The sequence below is a fragment of the Megascapheus bottae genome, chromosome 1 (assembly GCF_031878675.1).
Source record: "Megascapheus bottae isolate mThoBot1 chromosome 1, mThoBot2.hap1, whole genome shotgun sequence".
Taxonomy (NCBI): Eukaryota; Metazoa; Chordata; class Mammalia; order Rodentia; family Geomyidae; genus Megascapheus; species Megascapheus bottae.
In genome coordinates, this window is record NC_143509.1 from 58,716,624 (window position 1) to 58,735,458 (window position 18,835).

The following is an 18,835-nucleotide window of genomic DNA, read 5'->3' on the forward strand; positions in this document are numbered from 1 at the left end:
ACACAGAAAGCCAGACTACTGCATCATATCCATCCTAATCGATAAACATTACGTAACTTTTAAAAACTGTTTCTCATCTTTTTTTTCCGCTCACTTTAATGGATATGTCAACATAAAACCTCAAATGAAATGACATTTACATAAAAGCACAGCTAGGGCAAAAAGACTTTAGAAGATAATAAAATTAAATTTAAAATGGACTGCCCTTTGTTCCTGAATAAACTACTCTACTTTCTTAACTTTGATTCCCTCATTTATAAAACAAAAAGTAGACATGCAGACTCAGAACTTCAGCAATAGGTATTTGGTATACTAGCTTTGGATGTGAAGTGATTCTGATAACTAACCAAAGAGAAGACCTACTGCCCTACATAGGTTTGTTTTTTTATTGTTGCTATAAACAAATTACCAAAACTATACTGGCTTAAAACAACACAGACTTATTCTGCTGTTGTTTTAAAGGTCAGAAGTATGAAATCCATTTTACTGAGCTAAAACCTAAGTGTCGGCCTAGCTAGTTCTTTTCAGAGACCGATGGAGAATGTGTTTCCTTCTGCACCAGCTTCAAGAAGATGTCCACATTTCTTGGCTTATGGCTTCTTCCTCTGTCTTCAAAGCAAATAATTGAATCTGCTTGTCATCACCTTTTTCTATTTTTCAATTAAATCTCCCTTTAACTCAATCTTAACAGGAGAGTAGTGATTACAATTAGCATGCAACCAACTCCAGAATTTTCCCCAATTTCCTTTACTTAAAACACATCTACAAGTGTAACAGACTTTTCTGGTATACTAGCCAACCCTTCTAGGTTAAGATGCAGCTCTCTTTTAGGGACATTATAGTAAGAATATTCTATTTTCCTTTCAATATTAACTAGAAATGGTGGGCTCTCTGCATGAGGAAATAAAGGCTACAAGTAGCTCCATTTCTACCCTGACATGTCTCTCTTTCATGACAAGTAAAAGGAAATGGGGTATACCATCTGCTCTTCCCATCAGGTGTTACCTAGATTCTGACTCAGGACAAAGAACCTCATAAACCTACTCTGACAAGTTAATCATATCCTGGGGACCAAGTGAGAATTAAAAGGCCATATGCAAGTGAGCTGCCAAAAATGCTGATGGAACTGAAATCATGTGGACCTCAGTCATTTTTTTCCATTTAGGAAAGTATGCATGTAGTTCTCTTGGAAAGAAAGAAAATCATGTTTAGGATCAAATTATTCAGAAATCTGAACTGAAGGAAACATAAAAACATTCTGTTAATGGTCGATTTTTTTATTTCATTTCATTTTTGGATTGAGCCAGCTGGAGTTGAAAGCTTGGATTTGTACTGTTGAATAAAATAGACTTTATGTTATGTCCTTGGGCTCAAAGGTTTGAGAATGCAGCTGCAAAATACAGCTTCCTCAATTCATTTGCCTTCAGCAGTGAGGGACATGGCATTTTAAGTCTCTTAAAAAACTCCTCCATAAATCTGCTCTCAGAGGATTTGGAAAACCAACCAAATCAACAGTGACTCAGTAATTTCCATCCCTGCCACTGCCCCCCCACCCCCCCCAGCCAATGCACTGAACTAAGATGGAGAAATTGATTAAGAATTCACACCTCTTTCCATCAGTCCCAGTGGCTCCCTTCCAAACCACCAGCTATTCTTTCTGCTTTTCTTTTTCTTTTTTTTAAGAGCACAGCCTGAATCAAATGTTTCAGAATCACAGGCACTACATTCTTTTTCCTTGTTCTGAACTCGTTTGTGCCCTCTGTTCTGAGGCCAGCAGTTGCAAAGAATGGGGAAGGTTAATGAGTAAATCCACCCATACCTTCCAGAAAGCTTAGCCGGACTGGATATCTCCTAGACTTTCCTTCTTCCTGGCAGGAAGAATGGAGCTGAGGCCCCAAAGGTAGCATTGTAATAATATCCTCAGTGGCTTCAAACATAGGCTTGTCTAGAATTCCATTTCACAGAATCAAAGATAATTTGAGGTCATTACCCATTCCCAGCAGCTCAGACACAATCCTATTGGTGGTGAGCTTGAAGTTCATTTTGAGAGGAGAAAATTGTATTCTGTGGAGAATCAAGATAGTGGATGGTCTCTGCCATTCCCCTAAAAAAAAAACGTCATTGCAGGCTGCATACTACTGCTGAGAACCAATGTGATTATATTGCTAAATGGATTTGTGCATGTGTCTGCAATGAAAGTTTTCCAGAAAAAAATCATGGAGGGCTGTTCAATGATAGAGAGCATGCTTAGCATGTAGAAGGCCCCCGGAATTCATTCCCCAGCACCCCCACCAACTCAGCCCCCCCAAATTATCTGAAGGCAAAAGAATAATTTCACTTCATTGTTTTTTAGGTCATAACATTTTACATTTCCTATTTCTTCCAAATATAGATACTGTTGGCCTGATCATCACTCACACATCCAGACTTGACACATCTAGCTCATTCTTCTCCAAGCTGCCAGAACTCTGGAGGCCCCAGTCTCCCTCCACAACCACCCTTCTTCCATCCCTAAAGAATTGTGCTCAGATGGAGGCCTTTCACTCACCCACCAAAGCATCACTGTTCTTAACCTGGGCTAAAAATCAATCCACGTTTAAGTTAGAGTAGAAGAGGTTCTAACTCCACTTACCACAGCAAACATGGACTCACAGAAATGACTTTAAAAGAAAAACTAAGTCAATAAATAACTACTAAATAACTTTCATGAGCCAAGACTCAGGGTACACAGAAGTGACTAAGACCAGCATAGTCCCAGCCTTCGTAAGATTTTTCCAAAAACAAAGAAGCTCGGCAATGACAGACCTATAACAAAAGTCAGCTGTGTTAAGCATTGCAGAAATCTCAAAAGGCCTGGGTGATGGCTCAGGGGGTAGAGTACTTACCTAGCAATGATGAGATCTGGAGTTAAATCTCTAGTAATATGTTACACACACACACACACACACACACACACACACACACACACGCGCGCGCTTAAGAGTCTCAGGTTATAGTTGGTGTATAGTAGCAAAGCCAAGATGTTACAGAATCTGTTGGCTCTGTATCAAATTGCCGAAAGGACTATATCAGGCAGGCATTTCGAAAATTAAATTGCAGAGACACAAAACCTGTTTCAAGCAGGAGGAGAATGGAATCTCAGTATGCCTAAAGGTTGGGGAAGCAAATGCTCTACTACAGAGAGCCACCAGGGACCCCACATTTGGTGAAGCACACAGGCCATGTATCAACTGGCTAGATGCTCATTTCCCAAGAAGCAGAATCAGCTTCAATCAAACTAGCAATCACTTGGTTCCATTTCATTCAGCTCTCTGTGGGTCAGGAATCTTCTAAATTACTGAGCTCTGCTTTGGAGCTCAATATTTATTGACGTGTACCAACTACCACCAATAAAGCAGTCTTTACCTTAAAAGATAGTAAATTTCACAAGATCCTCATAATTCATCTTGTTAAGAAACTCTTTTCATTCCTTTTTCTGGATACAAAGCTAAGAAATGGCAATCACAGTAGCTCCATTGTGCCATTCTAAATCCGGGGCTGGCCCATTTCCTAAAAACCTTCTCATAAGCTTCCTTTTCATATATCCAAACAGATACAAATATATATGTGCAAGAGCTCTATAGATAAATCAGATAACATGGACTTCTGCCTGCTAGATGGCAAGTCTGGAGAGAGCTTTCTGGCAAGGTTTTTGCTGTCAGTTTAGTTTTCTACGTATTTCTTCTGAGAGAGAGAGAGAGAGAGAGAGAGAGAGAGAGAGAGAGAGAGAGAGAGAGAGTGTGTGTGTGTGTGTGTGTGTGTGTGTGTGTTACTAGGACTTGAATTGAACATTTCTTGCTTGCTCAAATGATGCTATACCACTTGAGCCATGCTTCCAGCTCTGCTTTTCCAAGGGAGAAAAAATGTCACAGGCATTTCTTTCCAGTCTGGCCTCAAATCACAATAGTTTGTATGTCAGCCTCCTGAGGAATTAGGATTAGAGATGTAAGCCACCAGTGTCTGGTTTCAAGTTACTTCTTATGTTAGTGTACAGAAGAGAAATGAAGCTCCAAGGTCAGAGAAATTGCAATCCAGGCCTAGCAAGATCCTGGGCTGGAGGTAATGCTTATTCTGTTTCCTCCCTCTGAATTCTCAAATGGGACCAGAATCAAAGAGGTTTTAGTTACAAGCCTGTAAAAATCTGTCAGGTACATACAGGTAAGGGCAGAGAAGTATATGCAATGTCCAGCATTTTCTGATTAACTATTAAGCCTCTAAAATTCATGCAGTATATATATATATATATATATATATATATATATATATATATTCACATGCCAAGACACACCCAAGACACTAGGTATGGAACATCCATATAGAAATTCTCACCTTTGTAGACTGTGAATGTTGTCCTGTTTGCTTTAAATCCCACTAATAGTAGCATTTCTCTTGTCATTTTCACATTAGTATATCTCTGGATTTGGGAACGAGTGTGCTTCAGAAGACCCTCGCTGTCCAGGTTCTCTACCAGAAGGGCAGGTATGAGTGCATGGAGTAACGCAGACCACCAACCCTCAGTTCCAACAAGGCTCTTTCAATTAATCAGGTCAAACTGACTAAGCGCTTTCACAAGTCACTAGGACAACTGGGACACAGGGCCATGGACTATAAAAGCTTAAAAAATGCATTGATGTTGAAAATGAACTTTACAACGTTTGGGTGGTGATGGGAGAGGAAAACTGGGAGAGAACAAAGGAAGGGGTGATATTGTCCAAAGAGAAATGCGATCATTATTTGACATATAAATGTAACCCCTCTCTCTGTACATCACCTTTATAATAACGGGTTTTTTTAAAAAAATTGAAGTGAATTGGCTGTTACCAATGAGAGAAAAGCTCTAACCTAAATTAATAAGATGAAGTGTTGGTCTTCCAGGACAAGCCCCAAAGTGCAGGGTTAGGGTGGCTTCCTGGTAATTCCCTTGAATAGCATCAAATAGAACAATGCTGAGAAAATAAGCGATTTTACAAATGGATGCACAAAGGTAGTCATACCAGTGTTGGTTATAATTGCAAAAAATATAGCAAACAGGGGCCGGGAGTTTGGCCTAGTGGTAGAGTGCTTGCCTAGCATGCACGAAGACCTGGGTTTCATTCCTTGGTGCCACATATATAGAAAAAAGCTGGAAGTGGTGCTGAGGCTCAAGTGGTAGAGCTCTAGCCTTGAGAAAGACTAAGAACAAGGCTCAGGCCCTGAGCTCAAGCCCAGGACTGGCAAAAAAAAAATAATAACAAACAAAACTTTTCCAAAATTTTGGAAGAGTGTTTCATGATATGAAAAATGCTTATGAGATTGTATTTCTTTTAAAAGAAAATAGGATGAAATTTACTGTAAAGATCTCCATTTTTTTTGCCAGTCCTGGGCTTGAGCTCAGGGCCTGAGTACTGTCCTTGGACTTTCTCAAGGCTAGAGCTCTACCACTTGAGCCTCAGCACCACTTCTGGCTTTTTGTCTATATATGTGGTACCTAGGAATCGAACCTGGATCTTCATGCATGCTAGGCAAGCACTCTACCACTAAGCCAAACTCCCAGCCCCAAGATCTCCATTTTTGAGGATAGGAATCAAATATTAGCATTGGCTTCTGGTTGGTGAAATAATGGGCGGTATCATGTATTTTTATAAATTTACTACAAGTATGTATTCCTTTTCAAATCATAAGGAAATCACATACAAACTCCCTACAAGAAGTATGTGTGGGTTGAATATATTCATGTGTCCCCATGCAGAGCAGGCTTCCCTATTGAGGTAGGGCAAGTAAGATGCTTTCTGTGGTAACGTTTATTATCTCCTTTGTTTTAGAATAACCCTCAAGTCTGCCCCTACAATCTATATGCTGAACAGCTCTCGGGATCAGCCTTTACTTGTCCACGGAGCACCAATAAGAGAAGGTACAAGAACTAGATTAATTTTGACCTTCAGCTTCCAAGAACTATGGCCAGACCATTGTGCTGTCTCCTATACCTGAGGTCTAGCCTCCCAGAGCTGCCCAAGATCCTTCTTCTTCTCCAGTGCATTCTAGGTCATAGGTCATAGTCAGGTAAACCAGTGCTTGTTCCCAGCTAGAGAATTAAAGAACCAGTGGGAGAGGGAGAGGGAACAACTACACAGAGGCTGGAAACCAAGCCCAGTTCCATTTACAGAGTCTTATGAAGATCCAGAAAGATGTGTCTCATACTCTAGCCTTCTTCCAAAGATTATCCAGTTGAGTTTTGGCTTTTTATTTCTTTTCTAATTAATATATAATGGTTAAATTACAATGAGAAGATTCAGAATAGAATCCTCCTCTGCTGATTAAAAGCTTTACATACATTCTTTATATGAAATGGTTCAACACTGGGAAAGAATTAAAAGGACATATATTATTACCCCTTGTGATTTGAATTCACAAGGATATACTCTTGGAATTTGCCTTTGCTAGCAACAAGCACATTCATTAGCTTGACGTTAGTATGTCATGTTCCATGCTCACTCTAATCCCACAAGCCAGGTCTATGAACTTGCTCTCTTGATTACATCCTCTGGGGCAGGTCGGAGGCAGTAGCTATGGATTTAAGGCAGCAGGAAATGTTGGGATGTAAGCAAGCAATAATTGATTATAGGAATTTCAAGCCAAGGCACCTGTAAAGAAGGCTGCTGCTAACCCTGGAATGGGGGAGCAAGAGGTCAGGTAGTTTTGTCCTGAGTAGAAAGAGCGAGTGGGTTTATCTCCACAGCCCCCTGAGAAGCAGATGAGAAAGTGGATACAAAAGCACTAGCAGCGAGGCACTGGTGGCTCAGGTTATAATCCTAACTATTCACGAGGCTGAGACTTGAGGATGGCAGTTCAAAGACTACCCAGGCAGAAAGAGTTATGAGACTCTTCCCTCCAGTTAACCAGCAAAATATTTTAAAGTGGAGCTATGGCTCAAAGAGTACAACATCAAGCAGGGCGCAGTGGCTCACGCCTGTAATCCTAGCTACTCAGGAGGCTGAGATCTGAGGATCAAGGTTCAAAGCCCACTCGGGCATAAAAGGACCTGAGACTCATCTCCAATTAATCTCTAGAAAATGCAAAATGGGGCTTGGTTCAAGGGTAGGGCGGTAACCTTGAGCTGAAAAGCCCAAGGACAGAGCCTAGGCCAAGTTCAAGCCCCATAACCCACAAAAAGAAGAAGGAGGAGGAGGAGGAGGAGGAGAAGAAGAAGAAGAAGAAGAAGAAGAAGAAGAAGAAGAAGAGGAGGAGGAGGAGGAGGAGGAGGAGGAGGAGGAGGAGGAGGAGGAGGAGGAAGACAAAGAAGAAGAAGAAAAAAAAACCATCATTCAGGCCTTAGTATGGGCACCAAAAACAAAAAGCCAACAATCAACAGGGCCTCCCTTGGTGGCAAAACCTGTGCACTCTGCAGTCAGGCCCCCTAAGCTTAGGTACTGGCTCCACCTACTTCACAACTATGCTCCATAGTTGTAGTGAGGATGAGAGAATAGAAATGTATAAAGGAGCTGGTTGCCAGTGGCTCACACCTGTAAGCCCAGCTACTCAGGAGGCTGAGATCTGAGGATCATGGTTCAAAGCCAGCTCTGGCAGAACAGTTAGAAAGACTTTTATTGCCAATTAACCACCAAAAAGCCAGAAGTGGAGCTATCACTCAAGTACTAAAGTGCTAGCCTTAAATACAAAAAAAAGCTTGGGGATAATACCCAAGCCCTGAGTTCAGGCTCCAGGACTGACAATAATATAAAACAAAAATAAATAAATAATATTTAAAAATAACACACCACATGGTTTGTGCTCAATTAATATTAGTTACAAATAAAATCACCATCAACATAGGATGGGGTAACAATGTCCAATAAAAAAGTACCTACTACCTGAAGTATGTAACTGTAAACCCTCTGACAATAAAATTAAATTAAAATAAATTAATTAATTAATTAAATCACCATAATTTGAGAATTTACTACCACCAAAACTGTGTTCCTGCTTCCAAACTCCATGGTATCTCTAGGAGGTTATCAGAAAGTTGAGAGCAAGCTATGACGGACAGTACAGTGCTATCGATATTGTTTTTCTCTTGATAGGTATAGGCAGTAGAGAGTTATAAGTAGAGGTAGTAAAACTAATCATGCTTATAATACAAGCCCTTGAGAAGCTGAAGCAAGAGGATCAAGGATTTGAGGCCAGTTGAGTTTGGGCTACATAAAGAAACTCCTTGAGGTGGGGAGTTTGGCCTAGTGGTAGAGTGCTTGCCTAGCATACACAAAGACCTGGATTTGATTCCTTGGTACCTGATACATAGAAAAAGCCAGAAGTGGTGCTGTGGCTCAAGTGGTAGAACTCTAGCCCAAGGTCAGTACAGAGTTCAAGCCCCAGGACTGGCAAAAAGAAAAGAAACTCCTTCTCCACCAAAAAACAAACAAAGCAAGAAAACCTAAAGGAACAACAAACAAAAACCTACAGGGATAGTGAGCGCTCTCTCTCTCTCTCTCTCTCTCTCTCTCTCTCTCTCTCTCTCTCTCTCTCTCTCTGTTCCCTCTTTCCCCCTCCCCCACCCCCAATAGACCCAGTAAGGTAAGCTCCAGACAGTTTCTTTCCATTCTTATTTTTGACAACCTTGCCTCTGTGAGTGTGTTCTTGATTTTTATGGTCCATAGCATTAACTGGCCACCTGGTCTCCGGATTTTGCTACCTGCCTCCATTATTCAGCAATATCTTCAGCCAGCAGGAGCTGAGCTCTGTTCCAGTAGGCTGAAAAGGAGCACTTGGCATTTCATTAAGAATCTGGCAACATTTCCTGAATCAGAATTAGATCTCTGTCCAGGGCACTGTAGTGCTGCCTAAAGAGTTTTATAAATTCAGCTAAAAAATAAGGTATGGCCCACCTATCAGTTTAGAACTCCAAAGGTATCCACAAGAATTTTTATGAAAATGTTCAAGCCCAGTAGGAAGAGCTTGAAGCTCTCAGTCACTGCCTTTGAAATCAGAGAGTAAGGAACCACAAAATTACTAGTGATTTTTGTCTGTCTGTCAGGGATTAATTTCTTTTTTATTGTATTTTATTGTCAGAACAATGTATAGAGGGGTTACAGTTACATTCATCAGGTGGTGGGTACATTATTTCTCAAAACTTGATATTCCTTCTCATGTTTCTGTCCCCCTTTCTTTCCCTTTTCCCCCTCCCAGTAATCTTGTTTTCCCCCTTCCTTTCCCTATTTCAAATAAATAAATGTACACACAGTGTACCAGTATTCAAATTCAGACACAGTAACCTTATGAAATGAACCATACGTGGAAAAAAGAAAAAAGAAATAATTTCACATAGTACATTAAGTACAGCAATAACAAAGATGATCCTCTTGTTTCAGTAACCTAGAGTTCATTTCATTTAGTCTCTTCCTGTATGACCTTATGTACACAACTTTTGAGCATTGTGATCCTCTCTTAGGAGAATCCTAAATGTGTACTAATTATTACAAATGAGGGAAACCATGGAGCCTATGCTCCTTAGGACTGGCTTACTTCACTGAATATGATTTTTTCCCAAGTCTTTCCATTTCCTTACAAATGAGGCGATGTCATTCTTTCTGACAGCAGCATAGAATTCCATTGTGTATAAATACCACATCTTCTGGATCCAATCATCTACTGAGGGGTATCTGGGTTGCTTCTATACCTTTGTTATGGTAAATAGTGCTGTGATGAACACCATTGTGCTAGAGGCTTTAGTATGCCCTTGTTTCTGGACATTTGGGTAAATGCCAAGGAGTGGGATTGCTGGGTCATAGGGGAGCGCTATGTTAAGTCTTTTGAGAAATCACCATACTGCTTTCCATAGTTGTTGAAAGAGTTTACACTCCCACCAACAGTGTAGTAGTGATCCCTCCTGGTCACATCCCCCCCAGCATCTGTTGTTACTAGATTTCTTGATAATGGCCATTCTAACTGAAGAGAAGTAGAATCTCAAAGTTGTTTTGATTTGCATTTCTTGTATGGCCAGAGATGTGGAGCATTTCTTCATGTGTCTATAGGCCATTCTTATTTCCTCTGCATAGAAGTCACTCTTTAAGTCTTTGGCCCGCCTTTTAATGGGATGGTTGTTTCTTTGAGGATTTGGTTTTGAGAGATCAGAGATTAATTTCAATTATATCAGTTAGATGATACCTTGGCTCTTGAAAATATGAAACATAGGACAGAGAATAAAGAAAGGACTGTGATAAAAGTACAGCTGATTAAGCAAGGACAGACAGTTCAATAAATTTCTAATAAATGAGTATCTGCCTTGTTCTAGGCAATTTAGGTGTATGAACTCTTTCAGCCCTCAGCAATCCTAGAAGACAAGGCTAGGTGCTGGTGGCTTGAACCTGTGATCCTAGCTACTCAGGAAACTGAGGTCTGAGTATGGAGGTTTGAGGCCAGCCTGAGCAGGAAATTTTGTGAGATTCATATCTCCAATTAACTACCAAAAAGCAAGAAGTGGAGCTCTGGCTCAGGTGGTACAGCACTTGCCTTGAGCACACACACACACACACACACACACACACACACACACCTGGGGACACAGCCCAGGCCCAGAATTCAAGCCCCAGGAGGTGCACAAACCCAAAAACAAAAACATCCAGGAAACTTAGTAACTTGCCCATAATCACATAGCTAAAATACACAAAAACAGTAGAACAGGCTGATGAAGTCCAAAGTCTGAGGTCACATTTTCAAGAGCTGGAGGAATCCCAGGGGAAAAGAACAAACCTGGCTTGTTTATTTCCCAGAAGACCTGGATTCCCCCTCCCTGGCAGACTGTCCTTGGACCCAAGGGTCAGTGGCTGCTAAAGCAGATCTGGTCTTCCTCTGCTAAAAGTAGAATTCTCTGCCCTGTGTCCTTTTAGAGGAATGGACTCTGGAACCATTTGGGTGCCTCTGACTGAGTTTCAGAGACCCTCTTGTCCTCTGGAGGCTTGTCCTCCTGGAATTGGCTTCAAGATTTCTTCACCAAACTCTTTCCTTTCTTAGCCCTGAAACCTAGTCCTGGCTGAGAGACCTTTGGCTCAGGCCTTGAAATATGCAGACAGTAGAATTTAGAAGAGAAAGGGAAAACAAAACAAAATCCTTCTCCTTCTCCTTTTTTTTCCAGTTCTGGGGCTTGAACTCAGGGCCTGGCCACTGTCCCTGAACTATTTTGGGTTCAAGGTTAACACTCTACCACTTGCGCCACAGCACCACTTCCAGCATTTTCTGTTTCTGTTTCTGTTTATGGAACTTGGGGCTTAATACATGCTAGGCAAGCACTCTACCACTAAGCCACATTCCCAGCCCCCAAACTTCTTACAAATAATGTCAAATGACAGTTGACCAACTGAAAAAATATGAGATTTGTTCATATAATTCATGAGAAAAAATTACATAAGGCTAATATAAGGAAATGAGCAGATTCTCAAACATATTCCTAGTAAAGGAAATACAAAATAAAATGAAGAATTGTTTTTCACTGATCAGATTGAATGTATTATTAACCTTGTTATTAAAATGAGGAGATCAGCTACTCTCATACATTATTGGTATAAAAAGAAAATGGCCCAATTTGGCATCTCTGCTTACCTATGCATTAGAGGTAGCTGAGACAATATGCAAGTTGTTAAACTCTCATGCCTCTAAGGAATGGCTTTGAAGAACCTAGAAAGCTGAGCGCAGTGGTTCATGCCTGTAATCCTAGCTACTCAGGAGGCTGAGATCTGAAGATTACAGTTCAAATCCAGCCCCTAAAAAGTCTGTGAGACTCTTATCTCTAATCAATCACCAGAAAAGCATAAGTGGTGCTGTGGTTCAAGGGGTATGGCAGTAGCCTTGAGCTGAAGAGCTCAGGGACAATGCCTATGCCCAGAGTTCAAGTCCCACTACCAACGAAAGAAAGAAAGAAAGAAAGAAAGAAAGAAAGAAAGAAAGAAAGAAAGAAAGAAAGAAAGAAAGAGAATTACTTGGATTAATTTATTTTATTATTGAAATGCATCATACTGTAATTCCAAAAAACAAAATTAGTTCCTATTTCAAAAGTAGCAATGGCAAGACCCATATTCTTGCAATCTATGTAGGATGCATTTTTCTGACCTTGAGTAAGGATTAGCAAGGATTAGAGCAAGAATTGGGATGTGAATACTGTTTATGGATTTCTCTTAACTGATATCATTCAAGGTGTAGCCTCTTCTTCCCTTTCTAGTGTTGCGAAAGACAATCCTATATTTTTGCTATCAGGGGAATAAATAAAAATGATAAGTGTCAAGGAAAGGAGAGAAGATGACAGATCAGCAGGTGGCCGAGGCCTATTAAGAAGGGATGTTGTCATTGTTTCTCACAATAAAGCCCCCAGATTGATGTTGACTGGAGTATCATCCTGATGGTGCCTCCTAAACCAGTCTCTGTACCACTCACAGCATTATCCCAGGTAACACGTGTTCTTGTTTTCCCCTAGCTGGCTATATCGGATTCTACCTTCAGTTACTCACAAACCCTTTGAGTCCATTGATCAAGGCCATGTCACTAACAACTGGGATGAAATTGAACCTGATCCTAACCAGGTAACTTAGACTTATGAGTTGGAGAATACTATGTATCTGAAGTCTGAAATAGAAATATTTAAATCAGGGCCAGAAGTTTTGGAAAATTAGACTACTTTGCAAACAATTAATGAAAATATGCCTATTTGAGGCTCAAACATGGCTAGCAATTTCAAAGATGATTCATTTGTATGTAAGCTTGTATTATTTCTAACTTAAAGACATGTAGACAAGCGCAATAGTGCTTCAAACTTGATAGAAGTGCCCAGGTAAATCGATAAGACTGGAAATTATATAGACTGATCATAATCAAAATACCTATATGATCATAAGCTTTTTGTTTTGTTGTTGCTAACCAAAGAATGTAGAAAACACTTTCAATACCTTCCATTTCTGATGAGATGTCTCTGAAATCTAGGATAGAAAGGAGTGAGACTCTAGTTGTTTGAGAAGCCTGTGGTAACAAGTTAATGCTACATTAGCTTCATACTCAGTTCTGTTCTTTACTCAGAAGTTACCTCCTTTTGGCCCAGAGATGTGTGGGGCTTTTTCTCTGGGTATTCTTATTTTTTTGTAAACTCTATGAGATAGACCCAGTACAATAATGGAGCTCTCTGCTAAACTCTGAGAAAAACACATTGGCTTGCCTCCTCTCTACTTATCATCTGCATCGTTGAGACATGATGTTTCCCTTACAAAATATGGTAACAACCCGGGCCATGCAGTGCACATTGTGAACATTGCAAGAGAGAAAAGACACGAACACGATTTATACAGTGCCTGGGAAACAGCAGGCAAGCAAGAAATCGTGATTCTGATACAGCCATCTTGGTATAAACATGTAAAGGCAGTGGTAATAACCTGTGAATCTCAAAGTTTAACTGATGGCCTACATCTGTATGCCTCGCTACTCAGGAGGCTGAGATCTCAGGATCAGGGTTCAAATACATTCCAGGCATAAGACTCTTATCTCCAATTAACTAGCCAAAAAAAAAAGCCAGAAGTAGATGTGTGGCTCAGGTGGTAGAGCATCAGCTTTGAGTAGAAAAGGAAAAATAAGAACAGAGAGCAGGGGGGCCTGAGTACAATCCCCATTACAGGCATATATATATATATATGTAATTTTACATACATATATGTATATGAATTATATATATATGTAATTTTAGTTTTCATTTTATATTATTTTTCATTCTGTCCCCCTCTCTCCTCAGCCCAGGAATTGTGCAGCTTTTCCTTTGCTTACCAACATATTTTGTATATGTCTGCAATGTATATGTCCCTTAAATGCTTAGACTTTTTATAAAACAAAACCCAGAATAGCTCACAGTTCCCTTTGTCTTCCTGCCTACTTCTGTTTCTTCCTTGAATTACAGAAATTTCTGAGGACAAAGTACAGTTTGAATGCTACCCACTCATTTCCAACAGGGACAAAGCATTCTGAGTGGGAAAAAAAATGACTTAGCATCATTGACCTTGCAGCCATTTCAGAACTAAGGTATTCTATCTAAATAACTGCTCCTTTAACTTGTGTGAAGTTTAACGTGAGCAGATGCTACTCCCTGCCCCCTACTTGCCTGTATGTGCATTGGACCATACTGACCAAGAGGTATCCCTGGCTCCAACTGTCCCCCAACCCTTCTCAGTCCCCCATACACAAAAGCACATGAAGCCAGCTCTTGTCCTCTTCTCCTAAAGCAGGACAGTGCCCTTGTGAAGGACACACTTTTCATAACCACTTGTACAACCAACTTAGGGACCCTGACTTTAACTTATCCTCTGTGTCAGGCTCCCATCTGTTTCCCTCCTCCTCTCACACACTCTCTAAGGGGGAGCCCTGCAACTGGAAGAATACTCTATGTTCCTCATTTACCCCCGTCATTCATCTGGAGGGCTACTTGGCCTGAGCTCATTCTCAGAGAATCTGTTTGACTCTGAAATGGGTTATATGAATACAATGACAGCATGAACTAAGAGAGAAGGGTGTGTGAATTTATTAATGAGGTATGAAAGGAGGGTGGATCATTGGGGAGTAATTACTCCCCCCCAAACCTAGAGAGATCCAAATGTGTACAGAGGATACCAGAAAAACAGGTAAGGAACTTCCCTGGGGGAACAAAAGACAAAAGTGATTATTGTTGTTGTTGTTGTTGTTGTTATTGTTGTTGTTGTTATTGATTGTGTCAGTACTAGGGCTTGATCTCAGAACTTGATCATTGTCACTTAGCTTTTTTCCTCAAGGATAGCACACTACCACTTGACCCATGCCTCTCAGCTTTTTGCTAGTTAATTGGAGATAAGAGTCTCATAGATTTTCAGGCCAGGCTGGTTTCAAACCATATTCCTCAGACCTCAGGATCCTGATTCGCTAGGATGACAGGTGTACACCAGTACCAACCAGAGTGGTGAGCATGGCTTCATCTCAAAGATGATCTTACAATGTAGGCAGTGTCTCCCAAGTAACCTCTGGAAGCTACCCTCAGAAAATAAGTTGGAAAAAAGCTGGATGGTGTGGTGATGATGTATGGTCTCTTTTCTGATGGTTATCTGATAATCTTCCTTGAGAGGAAATTTGAAACAGTTACATCTTTTCTTAAGACAGTTGTTAAAAATGTTATTATAAATATGAGGTACAGAAGAGTTGCAGTTTTATAAGTCAGGTAATGAGTACTTTTGGGGGGGGGACAGTGTCACCCCTTTCCTTACTCTCTCCCAGTTTTTCCCTCCCATCCTACCCCCCAAGCCATATAATTTATTTCAGCATAGAGAATACTAAGTAAATTCCATTTCTTTTGAAAAGGCATTTTTTATTTTGTTTTATTATCAGGGTGATGTATAGAGGGGTTACAGTTACATTCTAAGGTAGTGAATACATTACTTCTTGAACATTGTTACCCCGTCCCATGTTTTTCTCCTGCTTCCCCTCACCCAATCCCCTCCCAAATTGTAGAGTATATTTCCAACATATTGTCTTATGAATATCGTTGTTACACTGGCATTTTCTTAATCTAAAGGAACTTCCCTGTGGCTCGAGAAGAAACCTAGGGACATTGGATAGTTCTTCATTCTCAACTTTCTTCAGCTTGGCAGGTCAAAGACATCTCAAACTCATGTCTAGAATCACATCTCACATTCTCCTATTTTTCTCTTCAAGTTGCAATAGCCATACTGCTTTGGTTTTATTTTTAAAGACTGCCGAATTACAGAGCTTTGTCTTCTACGGGAAACTAGGGGGGGAAATGGTTATCTGTACTTTCGTAGGATTTCTGGACAGCTAAGTGTCAAGTAAGCATTTACCATAGACTGATTTGGAAGCTGATAGATGGCATACAGAATCCTCAGTTATGTTTCTAACATTTCTCTCAGTGAAGCCAGATCACATATTAAACACAAGAACAAAAATGGTCATAAAATTAGCAGATAAGATAAAAATTATGCGCAAACCAAATTATCTCTGAAAAATCCCTCTGATCACCACCAAAGTATAGGACTATTGTTTTGTGTGTGCTATCCACCATGGTAATTCTTATGTACACTAGATGTGAGTCACTGAGCTAGACTAAATGAAGGATTATAGGAGGCTGGTAAAAGTTTCAATCATGTGGCCTTTAAAATAGGATGCGGTGGCTCACACCTGTAATCCTAGCTACTCAGGAGGCTGAGATGTGAGGATCAAGGTTTAAAACCAGCCCAGGCACAAAAGGACCTGAGACTCTTATCTCCAATTAACCTCCAGAAAAGGGGAAGTGGGGCTTGACTTAAGGGGTAGGGCAGTAGCCTTGAACTGAAGAGCTCAGGGACAGAGCCCAGGCCCAGAGTGCAAGCCCCATGACCCACCAAAAAATAAATAAATAAAACAACAATTCAATCCCTAGTACAATGGGGTGTGCTAGGGACCCCAGTGCTTTTGCCTGCTCAGATGGTCGATGGCTGTCCTCAGCTTCCAGCTGAACCCTTCACAAGGTTAGTGGTTGTATAGGCCACAGTAGGGTCATCTTCTGTATTTGGAGTAAGGATTAAGCTTAAACCTAACCTTTGCTGCTGATACTACCACTGGGATACAGGACCCGGAACCAGCAGCCCCAAAGTGCCTGGGACCCCTTCTGAGGTCCCCCTAAAGATAAGAAATGCCTATCAAACCAGATCATTTGATTGGGAGATAACAAGCACCAGAATGGGAAAAAAAATTTCTGTTTGTTGGTCCAGGTGCGGCTCTGCCGCACTGGTTATTGGAGATCAGAATCTCTGTGTACTTACTGAACAAGTGGACTGGGATTTTAATTTCTTAGAAGATTCCATCTCCCATTTAGAGCATCAGGTAGACTCTCTAGCCAAGGCTAGAGAACAGAAGGGGGTTGGATCTCCTCTTTCGCAAAGAGGGAGGCCTCTGTGTGGCTCTGGGAGAGGTCTGTTGTTTTGATGCCAATCGACCTGGCATTCTCAGACATACATAGCCAGGGTTGAGAAGATCTCAAGGATCATGAAATCCAGTGACTGTCCTCATCCACCTGGTTTCAGGATATGTTTAGCTGATTCTCCTGGTTAACCACCCTTTTATCTGCTCTGATTGGCCCCTTTTGCTGCTTCTCATTGGCATTACCATCAGGTCATGTATCCTTAATACTTTACTCAATTATATAATGGGGTGAATTAATTGTAAAATTAATGCCCTTTTCTGAGAATGCACAGGAGACAAAGGTTTAACTCAGTATACAACAACAGGGAGGGAATATAATGTGGAAAATGGATTTTTTTTTTGCCAGTCTTGGGGACTGAACTCAGGTCCTGTACACTGTCCTTGGGCTTTCCAAGGCTAGCACTCTACCACTTGAGCATGCTAGGCAAGCACTCTACCACTTGGCCAAACTCCCAGCCAAAATGTATGTATTATTGTTGTAATGTAGAAAATGTATTGTTGTAATGGAATTATGGAAATAAGGGACTGTGCCTTAGAGCCCTTCCCCTGCCAATGTTACCCAGACTTAACCCTTTTCCCCCTGCCATTTGTTTACCCAGACTAAGGCTGGAATTTATAGTTGTGAACCCCGCCCAAGCATGTTTGCTAGCCTTACACAATAACTTCTAAGATAAAAGGGCTCGTGGTTTCAGGCTCTAAAAACTGCCCACTTTTACACATCAGGGCTGCACTCTGGGATCCTGACCTTGGCATTCAGTCCTGGCACATCAGCTCCTTCCTTGCTCAATAAACTTCTAATATACCCCCCCAAAAAAACCTAACATTTAAGAAAAATAAATGATGTGGCTCTACTGGGAGTGTGATGTATAATCTGATCAGAAACATTTTTATTACCTATCATTATTTTTATTTCCTTGGTGGTTATTGATGCATTTTATGTACCACAAACACATTCTTTGTGAAAGGCTTTATCCAGGCATGGGTGACATATTCACAGAAGCTGTAAAACCACAATTTTAAAGACCAAGAGATCTCTGAAATAAAAGTGTTAATTGAGCCAATAGAGTGTCTAGCCAGAGAAAAGACAAGTCCTGGATCAGGTTCCTGAAAACCTCAAGAAACAAACCTGGGGAGACGTCGCTAAGTGCCTGCTAAACCGGAGAAGGAAAGCATTGCAAACTACACTGGCTACAGGTCGGGTGTGAGGGAATGACATTGAGCAAGCCAGTTTTGGCATAGGAGGGCAGTTCAGAAGAAGAATCATTGTTACCGTATTGGTTGAGATTATTCATCTCCTCCTGTCCCCCAGAGTTAATACACAAACAGGGTATGGGGACCCCTGTGGTCACTGTGATGGGATTTAAGTCAAGGTTTCAATGGAAATTACCTTTTTTTTTGGTTGGTTCTCCCCATCCTTAGGTATTAACTTAACTTCCGTGTCCTACCAACTATGCCATTTGTCATTAAATTGGGACATTGCAGGTTTTTTTTCTTTTATTAAAGGAAATTTATTCCAATAGAAACTTTCTAATATTTTCCTTCCTTCCCTTCCTTCTTTCTTCCTTTCTTCTTTCCTTCCTTTCTTCCTTCCTTTCTTCCTTCCTCCTCCTCCTCTTCCTCCTCCTTCATCTTCTCTTTCTCTGTCTCTCTTTCTATGACTGTATCTCACTATGTAGCCCATATTCCTGCCTCCACCTCCTGAGTTCTGGACTCACAGATAGGAACCACCAGGACCACCCGGTCTTTTCTGATTAATACAATGTGTGGTTATTAAAAAGTCAAATTATATGCTGGGCACAGTGGCTCAAGCCTGTAATCCTAGCTACTCAGGAGGCTGAGATATGAGGGTCTCCGTTCA

The 18,835-nt window shown here is 40.9% G+C and overlaps 1 protein-coding gene and 1 pseudogene across 1 annotated transcript in view; both read left to right on the forward strand.

The window, feature by feature from the left end:
- Positions 1-18,835, forward strand: part of Hgd (homogentisate 1,2-dioxygenase) — a 46,208-nt gene that overhangs the window by 2,111 nt on the left and 25,262 nt on the right. Inside the window, exons 2-4 of the mRNA XM_090345579.1 lie at positions 4,447-4,518; positions 5,841-5,929; positions 12,476-12,581. Coding sequence (XP_090201705.1) covers positions 4,447-4,518; positions 5,841-5,929; positions 12,476-12,581 — 267 coding nt within the window. The remainder of the gene's footprint in view (positions 1-4,446; positions 4,519-5,840; positions 5,930-12,475; positions 12,582-18,835) is intronic.
- On the forward strand, positions 3,021-3,281 carry LOC150069272 (cytochrome c oxidase subunit 7A2, mitochondrial pseudogene; annotated as a pseudogene).